Source organism: Gymnoscopelus microlampas, assembly GCF_963454915.1.
Source record: "Gymnoscopelus microlampas genome assembly, chromosome: 18".
Lineage (NCBI taxonomy): Eukaryota > Metazoa > Chordata > Actinopteri > Myctophiformes > Myctophidae > Gymnoscopelus > Gymnoscopelus microlampas.
Window position 1 is genome coordinate 33,407,507 of NC_139955.1, and position 22,288 is coordinate 33,429,794.

Sequence of the window (22,288 nt, forward strand, 5' to 3'; positions counted from 1 at the left end):
CACAATTGATTTTTATGCTTCCCTCTAGCCACTTTTGTGCAGTTGAGAGATATGTTTATTCGCACGGAAAGTGAAATAAGTGCGTAATAAAACGATGATATATTAAATTCGTTTTCCCCGTGTTGCGGTTTTATTATGAGTCATTTTTCATTTTTATTAAATTGAGACTCGGGCAATCAGTCGTTGCTTCAGGCGGAGAAAGGGGTTAAATAATTTGTGCCAATCACGAAGCTGCATTTCACATTTGGCCGACCTATGTGCAGGTGTTATGCATCTACTATATATATATATATATATATATATATATATATATATATATATACATACATACATACATACATACATATATATATACATATACATACATACATACATACATACATACATACATATACACACACGTGTGTGTGTGTGTGTGTGTGTGTGTGTGTGTGTGTGTGTGTGTGTGTGTGTGTGTGTGTGTGTGTATACACACACACACACATATATATATATATATATATATATATATATATATATATATATATATATATATATATATATATATATATATATACACTTGACTTAAAACGATTTAAAAACAACTATATCTTAGTTATAGTGCTCAGTGTGAACGGCCCTTAATGTCAGATTAATAACACTGTATTAAATTTGCAAATTTCAATAATGCAGGCTATTCTATTTGTGCATGTGTGTTTTTATCATAAACAACCACATAGATTGGCTCCATGATTAACGTTGAGTGCTGAATCTGTTAACTTCATTGTATACGTCCCAATTGCTTGAATGACTTGCTGTCATAATTCAGGTTACTGTAATGCAATTGGCTTCGTCATAGGCCTGTATAGTCTTAGCGTCGCCGTGTCATTTCACGTCCTTTATAGGCCTATTTATTTACCTCATCATGGTACGACGTTGTGCAATTGATTCGGACCGGCGTTGAATATAATGAATGGGTGTATATCTTCAATGTGTTTAGCCGCAGCTTGCATTGGCTCATTGAAAAGTGTTGGGATAGGGTTCTCAAAGTGGGGTCTGGGGACCCCCAGGGGTCCTTGAGGGGGCTCCAAGGGGGCCCCAACAAAATGAGTTGATACAACATCACAATAACTACTACAAACCTATTTTACTTCGGATATTCAAAAATTGCAGATACAAGCTCACAATGCTAATGTGAAGCTTAGATGTGCTATTTTTTTAAACATTTGAAAAAAAATTGAATAGGCTTTTTTTTTTAATCCTCTTTTCTGGGGGTCCCTGGCACACCATCTTTTCAGATGGGGGTCCGTGACCAAGAATATTATCAATTTGGGGGTCCATGACATGAAAATGCTTGAGAACCAATGGGATAGAAAATGAGTTGCGGCTTCTTTAAGAGATGCGAGCAGGCAGGAAAACAACTGTGTGTCCAACGGGAGGGAAGGGGGGGGGGGGGGGGGGTCTGCTGGAGAAGACCATGTCTCACCTGCTGAAACGCACTTCAACATTCAACACAACACAGCTAGCTCTCGCTCCTCCAATTAATATTCATGTTAGCAAGGTTAACGTTTCATTTTGTTTCATTTTTTTGGGGTTGTTGTTGACGCGACGCAGTTGAGCAGACTATAGCTTATGCATGCCCTCCTCATGTGCTTATGGATTTGTTTGTTGCCACCAGAATATAGGCTAACAAAGACCATCAGGATCTCCTGAGAACTCCCCCCAAAATATTACGGATTTGGTCTGTATAAAGTCATCGGGAGATACCCGTCCGCCGTCTTCGTTTTTGTTTTTCTCGCTGTCTTTTGTCAAATTCGTTGGGAAATGAATGTTCTCTAATAATGGATGTATTTCTACATATATCTGCACTGTCGAGTGATATACAGATCATTTAGCAAACAACTGTGGACATATAAAAAATGGTAATGGCATATTGGATAGCGCTGGACACGTTCTTCTGAAGGAAGTAAAAATCAGGGCCGATCCTGATGCTCGTAAACGAGAAAACAACGAGAAACTACGACTGCGAATGTGGTGTCATCTCGGAGGACGGCGGCGTGCGCGTGTAGCCTATACCGATAAAACCTTTATGTTTTCTTTTCAACATTAACACATGATAAAGCATCATCCGAGGTGACATCAAACAGCGATCCCACCAGAAAGAACAGCAGCTGATACAAGCGCCACAACGCCGCCGAGTCACCGATGAATCGATGAATTGAATACACAGACAGGACCCCAATGGAAACAAGCCGTGAGGCTTTCTTGGGTTTATCCTTTTAGCATCCTTTTGTATGAAACTGTACCTCTGTGCTTTTTTTTGTTTTGCAAACTGTTAATAAAGTAGCCTCTTCAATCAAAAAACAAAACAAAACATGGAGCACACGGGCATCGAAGAGGTGAGTGGCCAGACCCACCACGAGCCCATCAGCTTCGGCATCGACCAGATCCTCAACAGCTCGGACCCGCAGCAGTCCAGCAGCTGCATGCTGCCCAACCGGACCGCCGCCGCCGACACGGCGGACTACGTGTACGGTTACAACGGCGTCTACAACCCGGCCTGCTCCATGGCGGCGGGGCTGGCGGGCTCCTACAACGTCAACATGAACATGAACGTGAGCATGAACATGAACGTCAACGTGAACTCCGGGAACAACGCCGCGGGCGGTGGGGTCGGCGGCGGCGGCGGCGGGGTCATACGCGTGCCGGCTCACAGACCCATGCCGCCGGCGCCTCACCCGCCCCCTCCCGGCCACCATCACCACCATCCGCCCGGGATCGCACCGGGGATGGCCGCGATGCCAGGCATGGGGAACGCCAACTTCACGTTTCCTTGGATGGAGAGCAGTCGGAGGTTTGCGAAAGACAGACTAACAGGTAAAAGATAAAATACGTTCATAAATACATAACAAATAAAGCCCGGGTGGTTGTTTGGTAGTGTTGCTGTGTATTCCCCGCTCACTCACCCCCATGTCAGTTCTTTGAGCCCCATGCACATAACCTTAAAGAGTAGTTCATCCAAAAAATGACTTATTTACTATCAATTACACACCCCATGAAGCCTTTAATTCATGGAGATTTTTATGTTTTTGTCGCATTCTCGAGCCAATAATTCGGTGACCGGGTGGCTGCTCAGTAGGAGACTCAATTGAGTCAAGTCTCCGCTGGTCATCAAATTATTGGCTCAGGAATGCGACAAAAACAAAAAAATCTCCATGAATCCAAGGCTTCATGGGGTTTGTAATTGATAGAAAAATAAGTAATTTTTTGGGGTGAACTACTCCTTTACTAGCGCGCTCCCATTGTAGCCAAAGTGTGTATGTTGAACAGTGTGAGAAATTGGCTCTAAAAACATAATGCTATTATGCTATAGGCCTAATTTGTGTTATAGGTTAATATTACAGCAGGCATAACCCATAAATATGCTTTACTTAATATTCCATATAGGCCTATAGCTTTTCAGAGAAATATTGTGGATTAGAATATCCACACTTAAATTCACAGGTAGAGGTATAGCCTGCAGTTTCAGAAAAATATTACAGCCATTGATAACCAAAAAGGGCCCTGGTGGCGGTTAAAGTAGCCTATATAAAATGATATGTTGTCAATGCAGAGATGATTTCATCGTTAGCTTGTGATCTAGGACAAATCATATGCGAACCAAGTCAGTTTTTATTATCCTGGCAGTGGCCCGTCTGATGAACGAGAGGAGAAATTGACACGGACACACAGATGAATCAGTATTGGAGCCATCACTCTCCATTTAGGACGGATGACGCTTAACGACGAGCCCCCTTTTTTCAGAATGATGAATTATATCGTTTTTTTCTTTTCTCTAAGCTTATTAAGAACACAGGAAGGAGATGAAATAATAGGATATGACAACACAATAGCTATAGCTAAAAATAGTACAACACAGAAATAAAATAAAAACAAACAACAGCAACACATACAAAAATAATAATAATAATAATAATAATAATAGAATATTAATAATAATAATATTAATAATAATAATATTAATAATAATAACAACAATAGCAGCAACAAAAATGGCGCCTAATAATATATCGGTTATATTTTAATTAAATGCAATGTCTACTATTCCTTTCTAATGCTTTAATAGCCTATAACTGTATAGCCAGTGCCAATTAAAAAGAGCTTTGCGTGCATAGCTTGCATCACTCGCATAATAACGGACATTGGGGCCTGCATGTTGCCAGCCATCTATCTCTAATAGTTATACACATTCATTTAATTCACTTTCAGTTGACAAGTGCAGCTCCTGCACCTTTGCATGCGCCTAAAGATTTTATATAGACATATACACCGGCCTAGGAAATCCAATATATTATTACTATACATCTGAAGGTGAGAATAATTAGAAGAGAAATTATATATCAATAGTTATTAGTTAATACATTTGCCTTCAACTCCAGCCTACACATTTCGTTATTTCTAGGCCTAGAATTACGTGCTATTAAAAAAAGGGGGGGAATGGCTTAGATTGCATCACTCTAAAGTATAGGCTCCTAGAGCTGTCATGTAATATCGCAAACTAAACTGCAATTTGTCTCAGCACTGAAATCGGAGGTTGTGCGTAAAAGTTGTTATTGAATATCGCTATAGGTCATCGACGTTACTTTCCATACACGTTGTTATTTACAAACCGTAATAGCCATGAGAGTCGCATATTGGCCATATGCACATAACTAACGAATAATAATGAATCCATGCACACATTATGCTGAGTTGTATTCAGCTTGTATTGCAGGTGGTAAAGTGTCACATTTTCTTAATTTAGACTGTAACTTCTTCTACTTGTCTCATCGAATTGTATTTCTTTATTGTATGCTGGAATGGGGTTTGCTTAGGCTATATTTGCTTTTATAAATGAAGGCATATTGACTATAATATAAAATGTGTGTGTGTGTGTGTGTGTGTGTGTGTGTGTGTGTGTGTGTGTGTGTGTGTGTGTGTGTGTGTGTGTGTGTGTGTGTGTGTGTGTGTGTGTGTGTGTGTGTGTGTGTGCGTGCGCGCGCGCGCGCGCGCGCGCGGGGGGGGGGGGGGGGGGGGGGGGGGGTGAAGTGCTTTTTCACCTCCATATATTACTACAGGTTGAATTTCCATTAAACTATAATAGCCTATTAGTCGCAGTGTGACGGCAGGTGCTATCGTCTGGTTTATATCCGTGTTCATATCTCTTAATGACGTCACCGTTATGAAGATGAAAATGAAGAGCAATCATGGCTGGGCCCCGCATTAAATATTCACCATTCTGTGTTTTTTTTCTCTCTCTCTTTCACCCTCCATCAATAATTAAGAACCATGGGACGATATGTCAACTGGAAAAAGATACAGTGTAAATAGGCTTATCAATTTTACTCATATAGCCACAATGGGCCTGCAGTTTAATTCCTCCCAGCTATGTGTCCTGCTGTAATTATTTTGTGTTGTTTCTTTCCACTCTATTGATTAGTCCAGCTGATTCTCAAACTTCTGCGCGTCAAGGACCCCCAAATTGACACATATTAGCCCACGGACCCCCATTTGAAAAGATATGCCAGGGACTCAACCAGGGACTCATTTTTATTTCTTGGGAGTCCCAATCTACACTGCAGTATCATCATCGGTGTTGATTTAACTCTAAGTTACATACAAATAAGGGTCAATTGGTTCCTAATTAATTTGTCTGGGGACCCCCTGGAACCCCCGCAAGGACCCCTGGCCCTGGGGGTCCCCGGACCCCACTTTGAGAACCACTGGATTAGTCAATAAGCTCAGCCCTGCATCCTTTCTGCCTCTCTTTTCTATTTTTAATACAAAGGGCTTCAACTGACTCGACTGTCGTTGGTGGTGGAGATCGTTTTGAAATTAAGTAATAAACAAGGGGCTTATAAATAAACACCATGCAGGGATGGTTAAAGACTTCACAAGATCCTGTATTTTAGTAAATAGACCTGTATGGTGATTTCTTGCATGTCCTGATATTTAAGCTATACTTTTACAGATGTGAATTTAAGTGTGGATATTCTAATCCACAATATTTCTCTGAAAAGCTATAGGCCTATATGGAATATTAAGTAAAGCATATTTATGGGTTATGCCTGCTGTAATATTAACCTATAACACAAATTAGGCCTATAGCATAATAGCATTATGTTTTTAGAGCCAATTTCTCACACTGTTCAACATACACACTTTGGCTACAATGGGAGCGCGCTAGTAAAGGAGTAGTCGAGAGACCGGTCACCGGTTTATAGCCAGGCGTTCGGTATTTTAGGTCAGTGGTTCTCAACCTGTGGGTCGGGACCCCCAGGGGGTCCCCACATGATTTTGGGGGGTCCCAATGATGACAGTGAAGTGACAATTTAAGGACTTTTTACATATTTTTAATACCTAATTATTATTATTTTTAAAGAGGGAAATAAAATAAAAAAGACCATCACTGCATCAAAAGTAATCAACAAACTGTATTATAAAAACTGTTCAAACATTGACCAAATATTATAAGAAAGAGGCAACAATTGTGAAAATAGCAGATAGAGACGTTGTGATCTTGTAGATTGGCTATTTTCACAATATTTTCACAATAAATGTAAATACTGCCTACAACTCCAAGTGCTTTTATCAGGGTGGTCCTCAGTTCAAATATGATTTTTTTTTTTGGGGGGGGGGGGGGGGGGGGGGGTCGCGGCCTGAAAAGGTTGAGATCCACTGTTTTAGGTCATATAATAGAGTCACTCGAATATAGACTCCCTTATTTTGAACCATTCGTCTCGTTTTAACTGCTGCGCCAAATTTCACCGCAACTGTCACAGCACAGCACGGCATGGAGTCATGGACCAGCACCAGCGGATTGAGACCCGATATTCATAGCAGACTAGTGGTCTATCTGGGGAGATGATGCTTTGCGCTGTAACGGAATACCACATGTTTTTATGTTAATTGACTTCTTGGCAGTTTGCAGGATTAGAGACGTAGAGAATAGCATTAACGGCTTCAAATGTCCAAGCATACACAGACAGCGTTAAACCAGGCCTCAGTGTGAAGGGAAGACTATGTGGGTCAATACATATCAACCATGTAAAAATACAAATGGCTTTGAGCTATATTATTCTACTGTTATACAGTTATACTAAAACACCTGATCTGGAGATTAAGGATATGGCCTAGGAGGTTATTTCTTGGGGACATAAAGCCAAATTAGTCTCTTTTTTAGACACATTTTCATTGCTCGGCAACAATTTTGACAATGATGAGTATAGGCCTGTTCAATTTATGTGCGTGACCCGTTGCAGAAGGCCTAGCCAAAAATAATCACAAATTCGTGCAACTGTCGTTTATTTCATAATGTTTGATTGGCCATTTTGATTGAATACTTTATTAATAGTTTGCAAAAAAGCACAGAGATGCTAAAATGATAACTAAAATTCATCGAAACATTTAAAGACAAACAATAATATACAATAATAATGCAAAAACATCATATAAAAGAGTAGTAATCCAAAATAAAAATATATACAGTAAACGGTGGACTGGCTCTTTGTGCGCTGCCTATTGATAGACAATGGTTTAAGTCCAACAGAGAACAACCAGGGCCAACAGAACCAGTCTTATGCCATATACGTCTCAGCATAATGTAATATAAATTCATGTCCATGCTTAGCTTTCTTATAGAGCCACGGACGGTTCTTCTGAAATCTCTCTATAAGCCTCGATCCTCCGTGTGACAGAAGTCAGTGTCTCTGCTTTGTCTCACGGTGTAATAAATAGCAATATATGTTCATGTTATATTTCAATATCCCCTTTAGAATCCTTCACGGATATATTTATTAGATTGCTACAAAGGTAATATCCGCAGTGGGGAAAGGGAGGCGCTGTCGCCATGAAGTGTTATTAAGTATAAGTGGTTTTATTATGGGCAACATATTCTCCACGGCGGCATTTTATTTTTTTGATATGCTTATGCTAAATTGTATTACCCAGGCTGCAGATTTAGTCTTCTCGGCCATTTCCTCTGTCATTGTGTATAGCAGAGTGGCTCACAGCCTCAGCCTGATGACCAAAATGTCTAATATCTCCCCCGGACCATAGGGAATTATCTTCAATCTAGCGGTTAAAATGTTGACTTTCCACGTGGGAGACATGCATGGGTTCGAATCCCAGGCGTTGCAATTGCACGGGGGGACGAAAAACGCCCCCTGAGAGCTATTTGAAAATAGCCGATCTACAAGCTCACAACGCCCATTGTAAGCTTACAGATCTGCTATTTTTAAAGAAAAGTCTTGGAGAACAAATCCACAAAATCTTGTATGGGGGGGACGGGGTCTCTTTGGCACATACTATTTTCAGAAGGGGGGGTCTGCAGACAAATACATATAATGTATTTTGTTGGGGGGGTCCTTGACATGAACATGTTTGAGAACCACTGGTTTAAACATGCACGGACAATGTTTGCAATGTTTTCTCGTGAAACGAGATTTAAAATCTCCCCCCGTTTGTTTGAAATTGAATAGGTCCAGTGTGGCTTCACTGGCAGTGGCTTGATCTCTGGCCTGACTGGAACACAATACATGTTATAACTGTTCCATTTGGGGGGTTTGAGTCCGGACTCCCGGCGCGCGCACGCACGCACACACACACACACACACACACACACACACACACACACACACACACACACACACACACACACACACACACACACACACACACACACACACACACACACACACACACACACACACAAAGGTGCTGCAGTAGGCCTTATAAACTCGGAGTGTAGGCTAGACAGGAAGGAAGCCTACCGGTGTTCATTTAACTCCGAGTAGGTCTATATTAGTACAAAATAACCAAAGGGATTGTGTAGGCCTATCACGATACATTTGCGGAGTATAGGGAATTGATTTGTTGTATCACCTAGTTAACGTTTCTCTCGTGCATTGTTGAATACTGCAGTTGTTGAATGAGGAATAGTCGTTCTTTAGTAAATATAGCATTATTAACTCTGTGTGTGTGTGTGTGTGTGTGTGTGTGTGTGTGTGTGTGTGTGTGTGTGTGTGTGTGTGTGTGTGTGTGTGTGTGTGTGTGTGTGTGTGTGTGTGTGTGTGTGTGTGCGTGTGTGTTTATGGGCACTGCGTGCCCATGTGTGTGCGTGCGTGCGTGTGTGTACAGTAAAGTAAATTCATATTTATTTATTTAGTCTAGCTTTTCTTAGAATTCATTTATTATTTATGACATAATTCCCGACATAACGTGTTGCCATGCAGCAGAGTCAGGCTACATTTAACCCTTTGTCACCTTTGTGGCAGCCAGACAGGTGACGGTGCTCTGTTTGGGGTTTTAGCCAAAGCATGCACGCCAAAATACACTTTCATATCACTAAGCTATCTTCCAACAATAAAGGCTACATTCCGTCTTTAATCTGGCATCATGTAGCCAGGCCTATCTGCCAATGCTATATTTGCTTATGCCTATTTGTCAATAAAACGGTATGCCTATAGGTAAATATAACATAGGCCTGCCCTAGGCCTATATCATGATTTAACCTATATAATTGCTATTAAAAAAACTAAGACTAAACTCAATATTTTAAAGCTTGCATGATATAGAAACCATTCCCAGGAGTGTCAGTTCCCTGCAAGTTGTCAGCAGCTTCGGATGTGCTTGTGTGTTTTTACTCGTGTTGTTTGTAGTCTGAACGTGCTTGTATGTGCCTGGTCCATTAGCAGCCTCGCAGATGGCCTGAAATAGCCGTCTAATGCAGTATTATCTGTTCCACATGGGCCTGCTGTTGGAGACAGCAACACACACGCTTCTTGGCTGCATGAGAAAGCCATATATAGGGCATAGCAGTGGCGGCCATTTTGTCGTGCCACAGATCGAAAGCCCGTTCATTTCCCCCATAGAGATTTCCGAAAATATCTAAATTAATTATTTTAAGCCTGGAACCAAACCATCCAGGCTCCTGGAGAATCATGACCATAAAACATTTGATTCTGTGTAATATATATATATATATATATATATATATATATATATATATATATATATATATATATATATATATATATATATATATTACACAGAATCAAATGTTTCATGGTCATGATTCTCCAGGATCCTGGATGACTTGGTTCCATGCAGGCTTAAAATAATTAAAGGTAGGGTAAGTGATTTACTTTGGTTAAAATAAGTGTTAAATAGCTCTATATTCTGATAGTACTCATTGCTATAGAGTGTTTGTTCAGTAAAGGGAGTCTCCCATGTCTCTCCAGCTCTTTATTAAACAGAAAATTAATTTTCAGTACTCTCTACTGATTGGCTTAAAATGTGTCACCTATACCTGAAAATGTATTTATATTCTATTTACTAAAGAGCTGGAGAGACCCCTATGACCGAACAAACACTCTGTATAGCAATGATTATCAGAATATAGTACTTTAACCTTTTAACAAAAAATATATATATATACTGTATACAGAGTGGCACCACTCACACTTTTTTTTTAGGGCAAAGAGATGTTATGCCATTTTTGGCGTTGCTCATCATAGTGAACTTTATTTGTGAACTAATTAGCTGCAAGTACAAATTGTCTGCTTGTATATAAAGGCTTCATTTTGACACTCGTGTTCATGTTATCAAGGGACGCCGTCAGTCAGTCCCCTGAAAATGATCATCGAATGCATAATAGCTTTGTTTTCCATTTCCCCATCAACATGGCAAATGAATGTTCAGGTTGCTGAACTCTGAACGCAGCGTATGCAGATGTTCTCATATTCATTTTGGCTCCTGGTGTGTTTTCTGACAATACGGAGAAGATGTTTATGATGTTATATGAGAATATATTCTCATATTCTAAGAATATGAATATGAGAACATCTGCACCTATAGTCCCCGAGGGGACACCTATGCAGATGTTCTCATATTCATTTTGGCTCCTGGTGTGTTTTCTGACAATATAAACAAACACACTGTCAGACAGCCGACACAACAGCTTGCTTTTGGGAGGAACAAGAGAGAAAAGTGTCACTGTATTGTTGTTGTAAATTTCCATTCGGAGACTAAATGAGAATGTGGTGGTGTGCTGGAGGAGTGGATCCATGGCCAGAAAAGATCACGTTACATGTATTGATCTTCTGTTTACCCACGGCTGACAAAATAGACAGGATTCATAGATATTTTATGATGCAGACGAATGATAAGTTGTTATTAATACATAAGATGCAGATTGATATATGAAAGTGGATTACTGAAAGTAGGCTAGATGGCATGGCATGCCTATAATAAAAAAAAAATAATAATCTATTCACGACAAGTAAATTACATATTTGAATGGCTGGCGACCGAAAATAAAACTATGGCTATAATTACCAGGGCTAATACGTCAAATTTGAAGTGTCTCATTGAGAAATATTGTTTTGAACAGTACAACATGAAGGCAAAGCACAGTACTCTGCAGCTGGAAGCCATATGCCCTTAGTTAAGCTATATACAGTATATATATATATGATTCTGTTTTAATTATTATAATTTTTTCCTCCCCTTTTTTCTCTACATATTAAATGATATATTTAAAGTAGATTTGTTTGTTTGTTTGTTTGTTTGTTAGACATAGGCTTGTGAAAATCAAGCACGCTTAGTGATTTAAAACTTTGGTAGAACCTTGCTTTGGGTATGATAAGTCTAAATATTATTTATCATATTTATCTGTTGTTTCTTTGCTCTTTGAACAAGGAACCAAAAGTAACGATTCCATTCACTCTTATTGTACCGCAACAAAAGTGTCAAAACCTCCCACTCTTTGGCACATAAATGAATGACAACAAAGCAGATTCTGCCAATGAGTCCAGTCACACAATAATAGTAATAGATATTATGCAGCATAGCCCCCTTCCCCAATGCACTGTCCCCAGTGGTGTAAAGGAAGTACTTTTACTCAAGTACTGTACTTAAATACAAGTTTGAGCTACTTTTACTTTACCAGAGTATTTCCAATTGTCTATACTTTTGCTTCTTCTCCACTACATCTCAGAGGCAAATATTGTACTTTTACTCCACTACAATTATTTGAAAACTTGAATTACTAGTTACTTTGCAGATGTAAATATATTACATTATAAAACATACATTAACCACTTTAGCCATATTTTACACCTGGGTAGATTTGCTATTTTCAAACATTTTTGTACTTTTACTTTTGGTACTTTAAGTACATTTTGATACCAATACTTTTGTACTTTTACTCAAGTAAATTTTGAATTCCGGACTTTTACTTGCTTACTTGTAACAGAATACTTCTACATTGCAGTATTGATACTTTTACTTAAGCAAAACATTTGAGTACTTTTTTTCCACCACTGACTGTCCCTTCAAACACCCGTGTGCTCCAGCATGGGGACCTTCACTGTGTCTCCCCTTTCCTTTAGGGGAGGAGGAGTCAGAGGACACTAGCCCAGCAGCAGAGGGGGCCACTGGGAGGCCGGAGGGGGGGGCCGCCACGTCCCTGCCAGACCTCTGTACTCCTCTCCTCAAGGGGGACATGGTCAAGGGGGTCCCCACGTGGAGCACTGTGGAGTCGTTAGCCAAACGCTATTATTATTGTTACCCCGAGCTCGCGGCTCACCTGCAAGATGGCAGTGGCCTTCTAGCCGTAACAGACTATCCTCTGCCTAAGGCCGCTTGCTCAGGTGAGTCAGCCCCCCCCCCCCCCCCTATCCTCCCCACACATCACACCCACTCTTTATGCTCCAGGCTGCTTTTTATAGCATGCGATTAAAAAACCCCAACTGTTTTTTGAAAAAAATATAAAAAATATGTTTTCACGATTTTTCAAAAATAGCAGATCTGCTATTTTTGAATAGCCAAAGAAATCTTAAGTGACACAGATGCGTTCCAGGTTTTAATGGGTTAACCCATTAAGGCCTGAGACCGATTCTACATAATGTCTTTTAAATAAATAAAGAAACAGTTTTCTGAAAATACTTGTGTTTCTATATCAGTGGTGCCCAAACTGTCAAGAACAAGGCTTATTACAAGGACCGCCAAAATGATATGTATTTGGCCGCGGACCCCCATCTCAAAATATTTTGTTCCAGGGACCCCAGAAGCAAAGATTTGAGTTACAAATGTTTGCTTAAAAAATATATTATATTCAATGATTTTTTTCACAATTTAAAAAAAAATAGCAGATCTACAAGCCCATAGCGTGGCACTATGAGCGCTATGGGCTTGTATATCTGCTATTTTTGAATAGCCAAAGAAATCTAAAATGACACAGACGCGTTACCGGTCTTAAACCCCATATGGGTAACCGGAGTCCCTCAGGGCTCAATACTAGTGTATTTTCTGTTTTCTGTTATTGTGGGGAAGCTTTCGCTGAAAATAGCCGATCGACAAGCTCACAATGTGACCCAATGCGTGGGGTTGCGTTTAAGGATATCTATGTTGTCACAATGATGATTATAAGTAGTAGTAGTAGTAGCAGTAGTCTTTTTAGTAATTGTAGTGGTGATAGTAATGGAAGTATAGGAGTCATAGTATTATACAGTAAATAGGAGTTGAAACAGTATGAGTATAGGAGGAGCATTAGTAGAAGTCATAGTAGTCATTATGGTAGAAGTAATGGTGGTAGCCATAACAGTAATAGTACAAGTACAAGTAACAGAAGCAGTAGCGATAATATACTAGTATACTGTATGTAAGCAGCATTAGTAGTATTAGCAGTAGTGGTAATAGCAGTACAGGGACATAAAAAACAACAACTATGGATGTCTTTCATTGGTTGCTTCTGGAAAATAATACTTTGAGTTTGTGGTGTTGGAGTACATATGGATCACAGTATGTAATACTATTACTTTCATGAGTAATTAAGTAGTATATTGCTGTACTTTTACAAATTGGGTAAAGTTATTACAGCTGTTTGTCAAGTAACAGTACTTTCAGAAGAAGAAGATATTGTCTCTATTAAGAGTCTAACAAATTAATGCACACTAATGAATGCATTTTGTGTACAGTACTTTTCAAAGTTTAGTTTTATTTGATGTGTATAAATGTAGAGGGTGCTGCAGCTTCTGAATTGTCTCTGTGTTGTGGCATTAAAATGTAGGATGCTAAAATAATATTTTAACACCAGTATCGTAGCCTTCTTCTTTATTCCATTTAGCTACCTTCTTCCATTTAAAAGGTACTGCAAGTGATATATTTGGTTTCAATAAAAAATGATAAAAAATGATAAAAAAGCAAAAGCTCTATATTATGATAGTAATAATATCTAGAGTGTTTATTTAGTTACATGGGTGTCCCTGTCTCTCCAGCTCTTTAATAAACATAAAATACATTTCTAGGTGGGACACCAACCAACAAATAAACCAATAATGTTTTGTTTCATCACTGCCAATTTCACTTGTTTATCATGAGTTTTCTCTCCTGATTCAATGAAATTGGTATCCTGGCCTGAAAATGTATTTTAGACAAGGAGACCCCTCTTACTGTACAAACACTTATTTTAACCAAAACTACCAGCCCGTTTGTTTTGTGAAAGTAATGCAACAATTTAATATAGCACATTACATGGCACACACACACGCGCGCACGCACACGCACACACACGCACACACACACACACACACACACACACACACACACACACACACACACACACACACACACACACACACACACACACAGTATATTAATGTTGTAATTTAACTAACTAAAAGAAAAAAGCAGTGTGTAATATAATATTTTGAAGTAATACCAAGTAGTTACTTTGGATAACCAAAACAACCCTAATAGCCTACTGATCTAATAAATGTAATATTACAATTTGATGAATAATGATATTTGTAGCCGGGACATTACGTGCAATGCTTTTTCTCAACTGAACTCAAATGAAGACTAATTCTTTTCCCCCTTTTTTTTCTTTTCAGCCGCTCTCTCACCATTTTCTGTGACTCGTCGTATCGGCCACCCCTACCAGAACCGCACACCTCCCAAGAGGAAAAAGCCTCGCACCTCATTCAGCAGAGTGCAGATCTGTGAGCTGGAGAAGCGCTTCCATCGACAGAAGTACCTGGCCTCAGCTGAACGCGCCACCCTGGCCAAGGCCCTGAAGATGACAGACGCACAAGTCAAGACCTGGTTCCAGAACAGACGGACAAAATGGAGGTAGGGTTCCAATGGACCGCTTGCTGTGATTCATTTTCATGTCAAGGACCCCCAAATTGATATGTATTTGGCCACGGACCCCCATCTCAAAAGGTTTTGTGCCAGGGACCCCCATACGAGGAGATTTGTGTTAAAAAAACTCATCGAAATTATACAAAATCTGTCAAATAGCCGAAGTATACAAGCTCACAACCGAATAACCGAATTTAAAAATAGTAAAATTGACAGTTAAAATTGCTGCACTGATTGGGATGCATTTTGTTGGATGCCCCTGGAACCCCCTCAAGGACCCCTGGGGGTCCCCGGACCCACTTTGAGAACCACTCTTTATTGAGTTCATGTGATATGTCATTTATAGATGTTATTGTTTAATAAGTGTTAGAGGTCCAGACTGACAGAATGCCATGTGGCTCCCCTGAGACTACAGGAGGGACAGGAGGATTCAGTTGCTGGCCAGCAGAGGCACCTGTGACTGACGGCCATTCACTTTTAGTTTTATTTCAATTCAGTGCGAAAAGACACTAGAGATAAAAGATTAATGGTCTCTCCTAATGCCCCCCCCCCCCATCTTTACACGCACGAGCACGCGCGCGCACGCACGCACACACCTTTTCTACTGTCTTGCTTCAATTTATTTGCACTATTTATTTACTGAAACAAACGCGGTGGTGATACTTGGGGTGTGTGTTTGCCATTATGCTCTCATTCTTGACCCTGTTTCCATTTTTCTTGCTACCCATGCTGTATCATAAAGTAATGGCAGTGTGAACCAGTATGAATTTTGCAACTGCTTACTGTATAGTGTTTGATGTCTTACTTGAAAACACAAAGCGAGATTGACTGCAGCTGAAGCGCTCAAACTGTACCAGACACATATTGTGCTTAGCTTAGCTACAAGTAGTATCTTGGAGGCCAGTTCACTTGACCAAGCACAATTATTGCTGGCCGCCTAAAAGGCTTTTTAGAAATTTGCTGTCCAAAGCAATATTGACCCACTCATAGAAGGAACTGACTGCACAGTCCATGGAAGGAAAAAAAAGCCCTCACTTCATTCTGTCCATTGCTTGCAGCCAATTTGAAGTAAATGAGTGGGAAATCAAATTATGATACCTCAGCCTTACTTAAGGGCGGCAGGCACGTTTCAAAGGTATATTAAGAGTGTCTAAATTACCTTTGAATAATCAAATTTAAATAATGTTAACGTTTCACAGGTTTGTTTTCTATTTCATAAACATTTTAATCATTTGAAACTGTTCTGCTACAAATATGGGTGATAGGAAACACACCTAGTGTCTTGAGAAAAGATGAATTTATATAAATGTTGGAAGAAATAAAACTTAAATTCTTCTTTGACAACAACAACAGCAACATGGTTTAAAAATTAGAAATCATATCGGAATAAGCCTTGTTCTAAATGAAGACAGAGGGATATAGAGACTGCAGAATGGAAATAGTGGAATAAGATTTTTGAATTAATAAATGACTGAATGTTATAAAAAAGACACAGGGGTGAACAACATGCTATGAATAACCAGGGAATTGGCTAACTCACTTTTCTGATTTCCTAGTTTTGCCGAGATTTATGTCATTTCCCTGTAGTGTGTACCTGATAGGATGTGGATGAGGGATGTCTCCGTGTGACGGCTACGCTAGTAACAAGCACATGATCAAATCAACAGCCAGTAAAATTAAATTATGATAATGCTGTTAACAATAACGTGTGGCTAATGGATGGGAGCCGGCGTGCATGAAAGAGTTATTATTATAGAGGCGTCCCTCAACCTGTGCTTTCACATTGTGCTTTTGTATTCCTCGCCCACTGTTTGTTGTGAATATGTATGTTGCTGCTAATTTGTTATCCATAATAGTAATCAATGATAGTGTAAATACAACAGTAAAATTTGTCCAGAAAAGCCATATGGAAATGTATTGTTTATTTGTTAAAGGGTACTATATATAATTTGAATCTCTATAGCCTTGGACCTGTAAACCAAGTATACAGTACAAATAATTTGTAGGCTCTCAGGGAGAGTTTCAAAGTACATCTATTATTAGCTACAATTTTATTTTTCTGTCATCACACACACTTTCACTAATGAGGAAATTCAAAGGACTGAACAATTTTTCTTTGCCGCAGCACAGACTGCTGTGGATTGAAAGCTTACAGGTTTAAGCGCACCACTGGCGGTGTGATCTGGTTTTGTGGATGTTCAGGTCAGATTATAAACGTTAGCACATGGAGCTTAGTAGAGTATAGGAGAGGACTATCCACTCACTGAGTGGAAATGGAGCCATGCTTCTGCTGCTTTCAGGGCTGTTAAGATAAAGATGGCCGTTGGTCACCATGCATAACGCAGTTACAGACTGGCTTTTTTGGAACATGTTGACATACTGTAGCAGACCATTTGGACTGCTTGTAAGCAGCAAGAGGTTGGCAACGGGATCTCACCGTTTCTACTGACAGTTGAATGCAGAGCTAATAGCTACAAATACTACAGATACTGCAAGAGGCAAATCATATAGGTCTAGATAGAATAACACAATGTACACTGTGACCACCAGCGGTCTTCAACGTTTTTCAGGCCAAGTACATCTTAGCTGAGAGACAGACAAAGCAGGGACCCCCACTATATACAGTATACTGTATGAAATTGTATTGTTTATATTTATCTGGGCAACTTGATAAGAGGGTTTCAAAGTTAGTTCACTATATGATTGCCTCATGTCTGTTGACACTGACAGTTGAGAGATTTGAGTATTCCGTAGGTTTTCCTTGTAAGTGCCTATGGTTCGCTGCAGCTTTGATGTCTTCATATAGATTTGTTTCACAGCGCTATCATCAGTGTTGTGTAAATTGCTTTTGTTTGTTTATACACTACGCGCCACGTTTCAAGCGTTTGTGGATCTGCTCCTTTTGACGCTTTAGTGTGACGCTACAGTATGATCAAGTAGGGCGTTAATGTATGAAAAAAAACACACAAAAACTAACTATAACTATAACCTTATGCAACGTTCCCCTCCCCTTCACTACCCCCCCCCACCCCTCCCCATCTATATTTGGTCCAGGAGGCAGACAGCAGAGGAGAGAGAGGCGGAGAGACAGCAGGCCAACCGGTTGATGCTGCAGCTGCAACAGGAGGCCTTCCAGAAGACGTTGAGCCAGCCGTTGCAGCAGGACCCGCTGTGTCTGCACAACTCCTCTCTGTACGCCCTCCAGAACCTCCAGCCCTGGGCCGATGAGAAACAGGTGACCTCCGTCACCACCATGGCTTCTGTGGTGTGATTGTGTGTGAGCAGCACCTGTGTTTGTTTGTGTGTGTGTGTGTGTGTGTGTGTGTGTGTGTGTGTGTGTGTGTGTGTGTGTGTGTGTGTGTGTGTGTGTGTGTGTGTGTGTGTGTGTGTGTCGGCTGGGTGGGGTGAGGAATGTGAAGCGTTTTTTTTAAAAAGCCTGATTTATACTTAGTTGTGCACTGGTGTCACACGGAAAATATCAGATCTACATGCCGCAATGTCGTAAATAGCATAATATGTACAATGTCCATAATGCATTATGATATGACGCGTTGTGGGGTTTGTAGATCTGCTATTTTTGGTGCGCGACATGGTGCACAACCGAGTATAGGGCACCGCAGTCTGACGTAATTTACGCATCCTACCTGGGTCACCTTTTTTTCCCCCCATTCTGAATTCCTATAGACGTGTTTAATATCGCGTCAAATAAGAATGTGTTAAAAACATAAACAAATGATCCCGGCGGTTTTACTCTTATGGATATGAAGCATCAACTGACGAGAAAACGCTAATGTTACTTTCACCGAATTAGTTACATTTTCGCCAGAAACAGACTGTATCAAATATGAGTGACTGACTATCATAAACGATACAGAGCCACCTCCCTGACAACATATCGCCGAGACAGTTTCTTTATTTTTGGACCACAATTCTTATATGAGACGATTCTAAGATGATCTAATGTTATTCTCCATAGAGAAATTACTTCCGCGACCCAGGGGATGAACGAGTGACGTCAGGACTTCTGTACTCTATTTTCGGTGCGCAGCATGGTGCACAACCGAGTATAAATCAGGTATTAGAGAGAGAGAGAGAGAGAGAGAGAGAGAGAGAGAGAGAGAGAGAGAGAGAGAGAGAGAGAGAGAGAGAGAGAGATGGAGGGCAAAGCATGATATGGGATGTGAATGACATCAGTGTAATAAATGGACAAACGGGAGGAGTCTTCACTCTGTTAGGAAAACCGAACCCCTCAAATAAACAAAAGAATAACGCAACACCATTATGGGAGTGTCATAGATGGGGGGGGCGGGGGGTGGGGGGGGGGGGTTTGCAATGGAAATAATTTTACTGGACATCACTGCGTTTTCTCATTCATTTTGATCGTAAACCAGCAGCATTGTGAGGAAGATGTCCTAGAGAGACAGCTATGTGTTACTGCCCAGACTCCAAGAAAGTACACTGTATGTGAGGACTGAAACACAGTATATATGGGGCCCTGCTGAGAATGATGAACGCTGATGTTTTGTCAGAGATGAAAATGAAAGCAAATGAGTCGTACGACTGTTGTCTTAAAAAAGTACCTGAAAACTGTTGAGTATAATTGTTCCTGCCTCACACAAGATTTCCACTCTCCCTTCAGCTGTCGGTCTAAAAAGAGAGGAGGGCACTTAACCCCCAGAGTGCCGGGAAACAAAATGGACACCTCTAATAGATGCCCAACTATCAAGACTGTCCCCTCTGTGGGCTCAGGACACGCCTCTGTTTGCAGCTCTCTGGAGGCGGCAGAGACACTGACATTCTGCCAAATGGCAAAAAAAATGGTCTCCCTTTTTTCCCCCCGCTTTTGACTTTGTACAATGTAGTAAAATGCATGTTTCAAAAATCTTTTTCTGTGTGCTACTCGGACATGACCGTTAAGGCCACCTGCCAAGGAGGTGGATGTGCTTTTCTCTCCCCGATTTGCAGTTTGCTGAGTGGTAGCCTGTTGATGGGATGGCCCTGCTCACGGGCCTCCTGCCTGTCAATTTAAAGGGTGTTTTATATTAAATGACATTGTGACTTTTTTGAAAAGATGACGAACATCTCTCTCATTTCTTGCCTGTGTCTTTTGTGTGTCTTGTGTCCTGCAGGGTCTTCCCCAACGCTGTTCTGCTTTTATGTCTCACTGTCACAATGTTCAATCCAATCTGAAACAATGAATGAATTACAGCTATATTCAGTAAATATATATATATATATATATATATATATATATATATATATATATATATATAAAATCACTGGTGCGTTCTTGGATATAATAATATAACGCTTTCACAGACTGGGTCTGTGTATAGAATTATTAACACAAGGTAATGATTTTTCTTCCAAAATCCATATAGTATTTTGGAATTGGACTCTTTATATTTTTGCTGAGGTAATCAGGTATTTAGTTTCAGGGCATTAAGCTATGATCTCACATTAAAATGTAAAAGCACTCCAAGGTAAAAGACCTCTGAATGAATGAATATCAAAACGATATTAGACCTATACTGTTGGCCACTATATTCTAGTGGAGGTATTCAGTGGCCAACCATTGACTATAAGACTATTACATGCAGGGTTCGATTTGTAGAAGAGGGGGTCATTTTATACTTTGCACTTCTTCGTATGACAAATGGCAAAAATAGCCAATGTGTGGCATTATCAAACATATATTATCAGTATACTTTTCCCAGAAGGAAATGTATGTATTCAATTTAGTCTGACCAGAAGCAGAGATAAAACCTAAAAAGGAATGACCAGGGGGGTATCAAAAACAGAGGAATGAATCCCCCCCATCCCCCCTGCAAATCGAACCCTGATTACATGTTTGTACTGGGAAGCAAGTGTGAAGGAATCAGCAGGGCAAGCTATTCCAGAAAAAAGGACACATTTTCCACAAAACCTTACATAGATGAATAAAGATAAAACAAAACAAAAACTGATGTCAACTAAAATGAAGAATACACAAGGAAGGTTGAAGCTGTGAAGCAAGCCAAGCAACCATCCTAAGCATATTAATGCCATGCGAGTCCAGCCTCCAGCACAGAAAGTTGATTTTTAAGGCCATTCCATTGTCTGAGAACTCAAGCCACAAACAACCCAAATAAACCACCCTGGCAATTCTGGTATGAGATCCCAGCGCCGTCTGGGAAAACGCGGCCACCTAGACACCAGACAGCTGTAAACATGCGTTATCATCCACGCTATCATACGAACGCTTATCACCTGAGTCATAACAAAGCATCCTATCTAGAAGCACAGCAACCAAACATACCATCAGAGTAGATCTGCAGGTTCCCTGCTCGGAAATGAGCCTTCCCATTAAGCCTTGTTGCCCAACCCCCCCCCCCCCCTCCCCCAACAGCCTTCACTCCACACAGTGGGTTGTGTGTTTTGGCCTCCTGTCAGTCTTTGCCATGCCTATACACATATTCCACACACACCTTGTCTTACTGTATGACTAAAGCCGTTGGTGCAGTTGTCCGGTGAACTGAACATCGTAGCATATCTGTGCACATCTTTGCCTTTTGACTGGGATATCAATACATTTTATGCAAAGGATTCCTCCCACCCCCCTGCTTCGCTCATTTCCCTACCTTTTCTCTCCTGTTCCCTCTCTCATTCACAAACGTCAACGTTATGTTTTAGTCAGTTTTGAGGGTGTTGTGCCTGGTTGGGATCCTGTCAATGGCAGGTAGTTCTCCAGGTGACGCCTACTCAACCCCCATTTCCTCTGCGCAGAACCGTGTCGCTCCACCTTTCATCTCTCCGTCTCAGCTGCCGTGAAGACGTGACTTGGCCCCGATTTTACAAAAATTCCACCCCTTCACTGTTTTCAAAGCCATGTATTGTGTTTTGCTACAGGTGCTTAAAGATTTTTTTCCCCCTCTGCTTTCTTTTCTCTTCTCATGGCTGTGTTTGCCCCCTCACAACCCCCACCTCTCTCTCTCTCTCTCTCACCGCCAAAGAGCCTTGTCCTTATCCAATAAAATGTCACCACACAAGATGAAGAAGAGCAAGAGGCTGTGAGTATATCAGACTTCCTATCAGGCACATTGTTTTGAAGTGAAGGGGCACCAAAATACTATACATCACACAGGCT

At 40.5% G+C, this 22,288-nt stretch overlaps 1 protein-coding gene across 5 annotated transcripts; it reads left to right on the top strand.

Annotated features, from left to right (window-relative positions):
• The first annotated feature begins 1,496 nt into the window (after nucleotides 1-1,496).
• Nucleotides 1,497-20,227, top strand: tlx2 (T cell leukemia homeobox 2). Of its 5 annotated transcripts, none has more exons than XM_084085857.1 (6): nucleotides 1,497-2,856; nucleotides 12,375-12,671; nucleotides 14,913-15,150; nucleotides 18,217-18,397; nucleotides 19,139-19,237; nucleotides 19,802-20,227. In XM_084085857.1, exons 1-6 carry the CDS (start codon nucleotides 2,355-2,357, stop codon nucleotides 19,811-19,813), a joined length of 1,329 nt encoding a protein of 442 aa, XP_083941983.1. In that variant the 5' UTR covers nucleotides 1,497-2,354; the 3' UTR covers nucleotides 19,814-20,227. The 5 variants fall into 5 exon arrangements, with proteins under 5 accessions (XP_083941983.1, XP_083941984.1, XP_083941985.1 ...); XM_084085858.1 differs by having other exon boundaries at nucleotides 18,220-18,397; XM_084085859.1 differs by having other exon boundaries at nucleotides 12,411-12,671.
• Nucleotides 20,228-22,288: the final 2,061 nt, after the last annotated feature.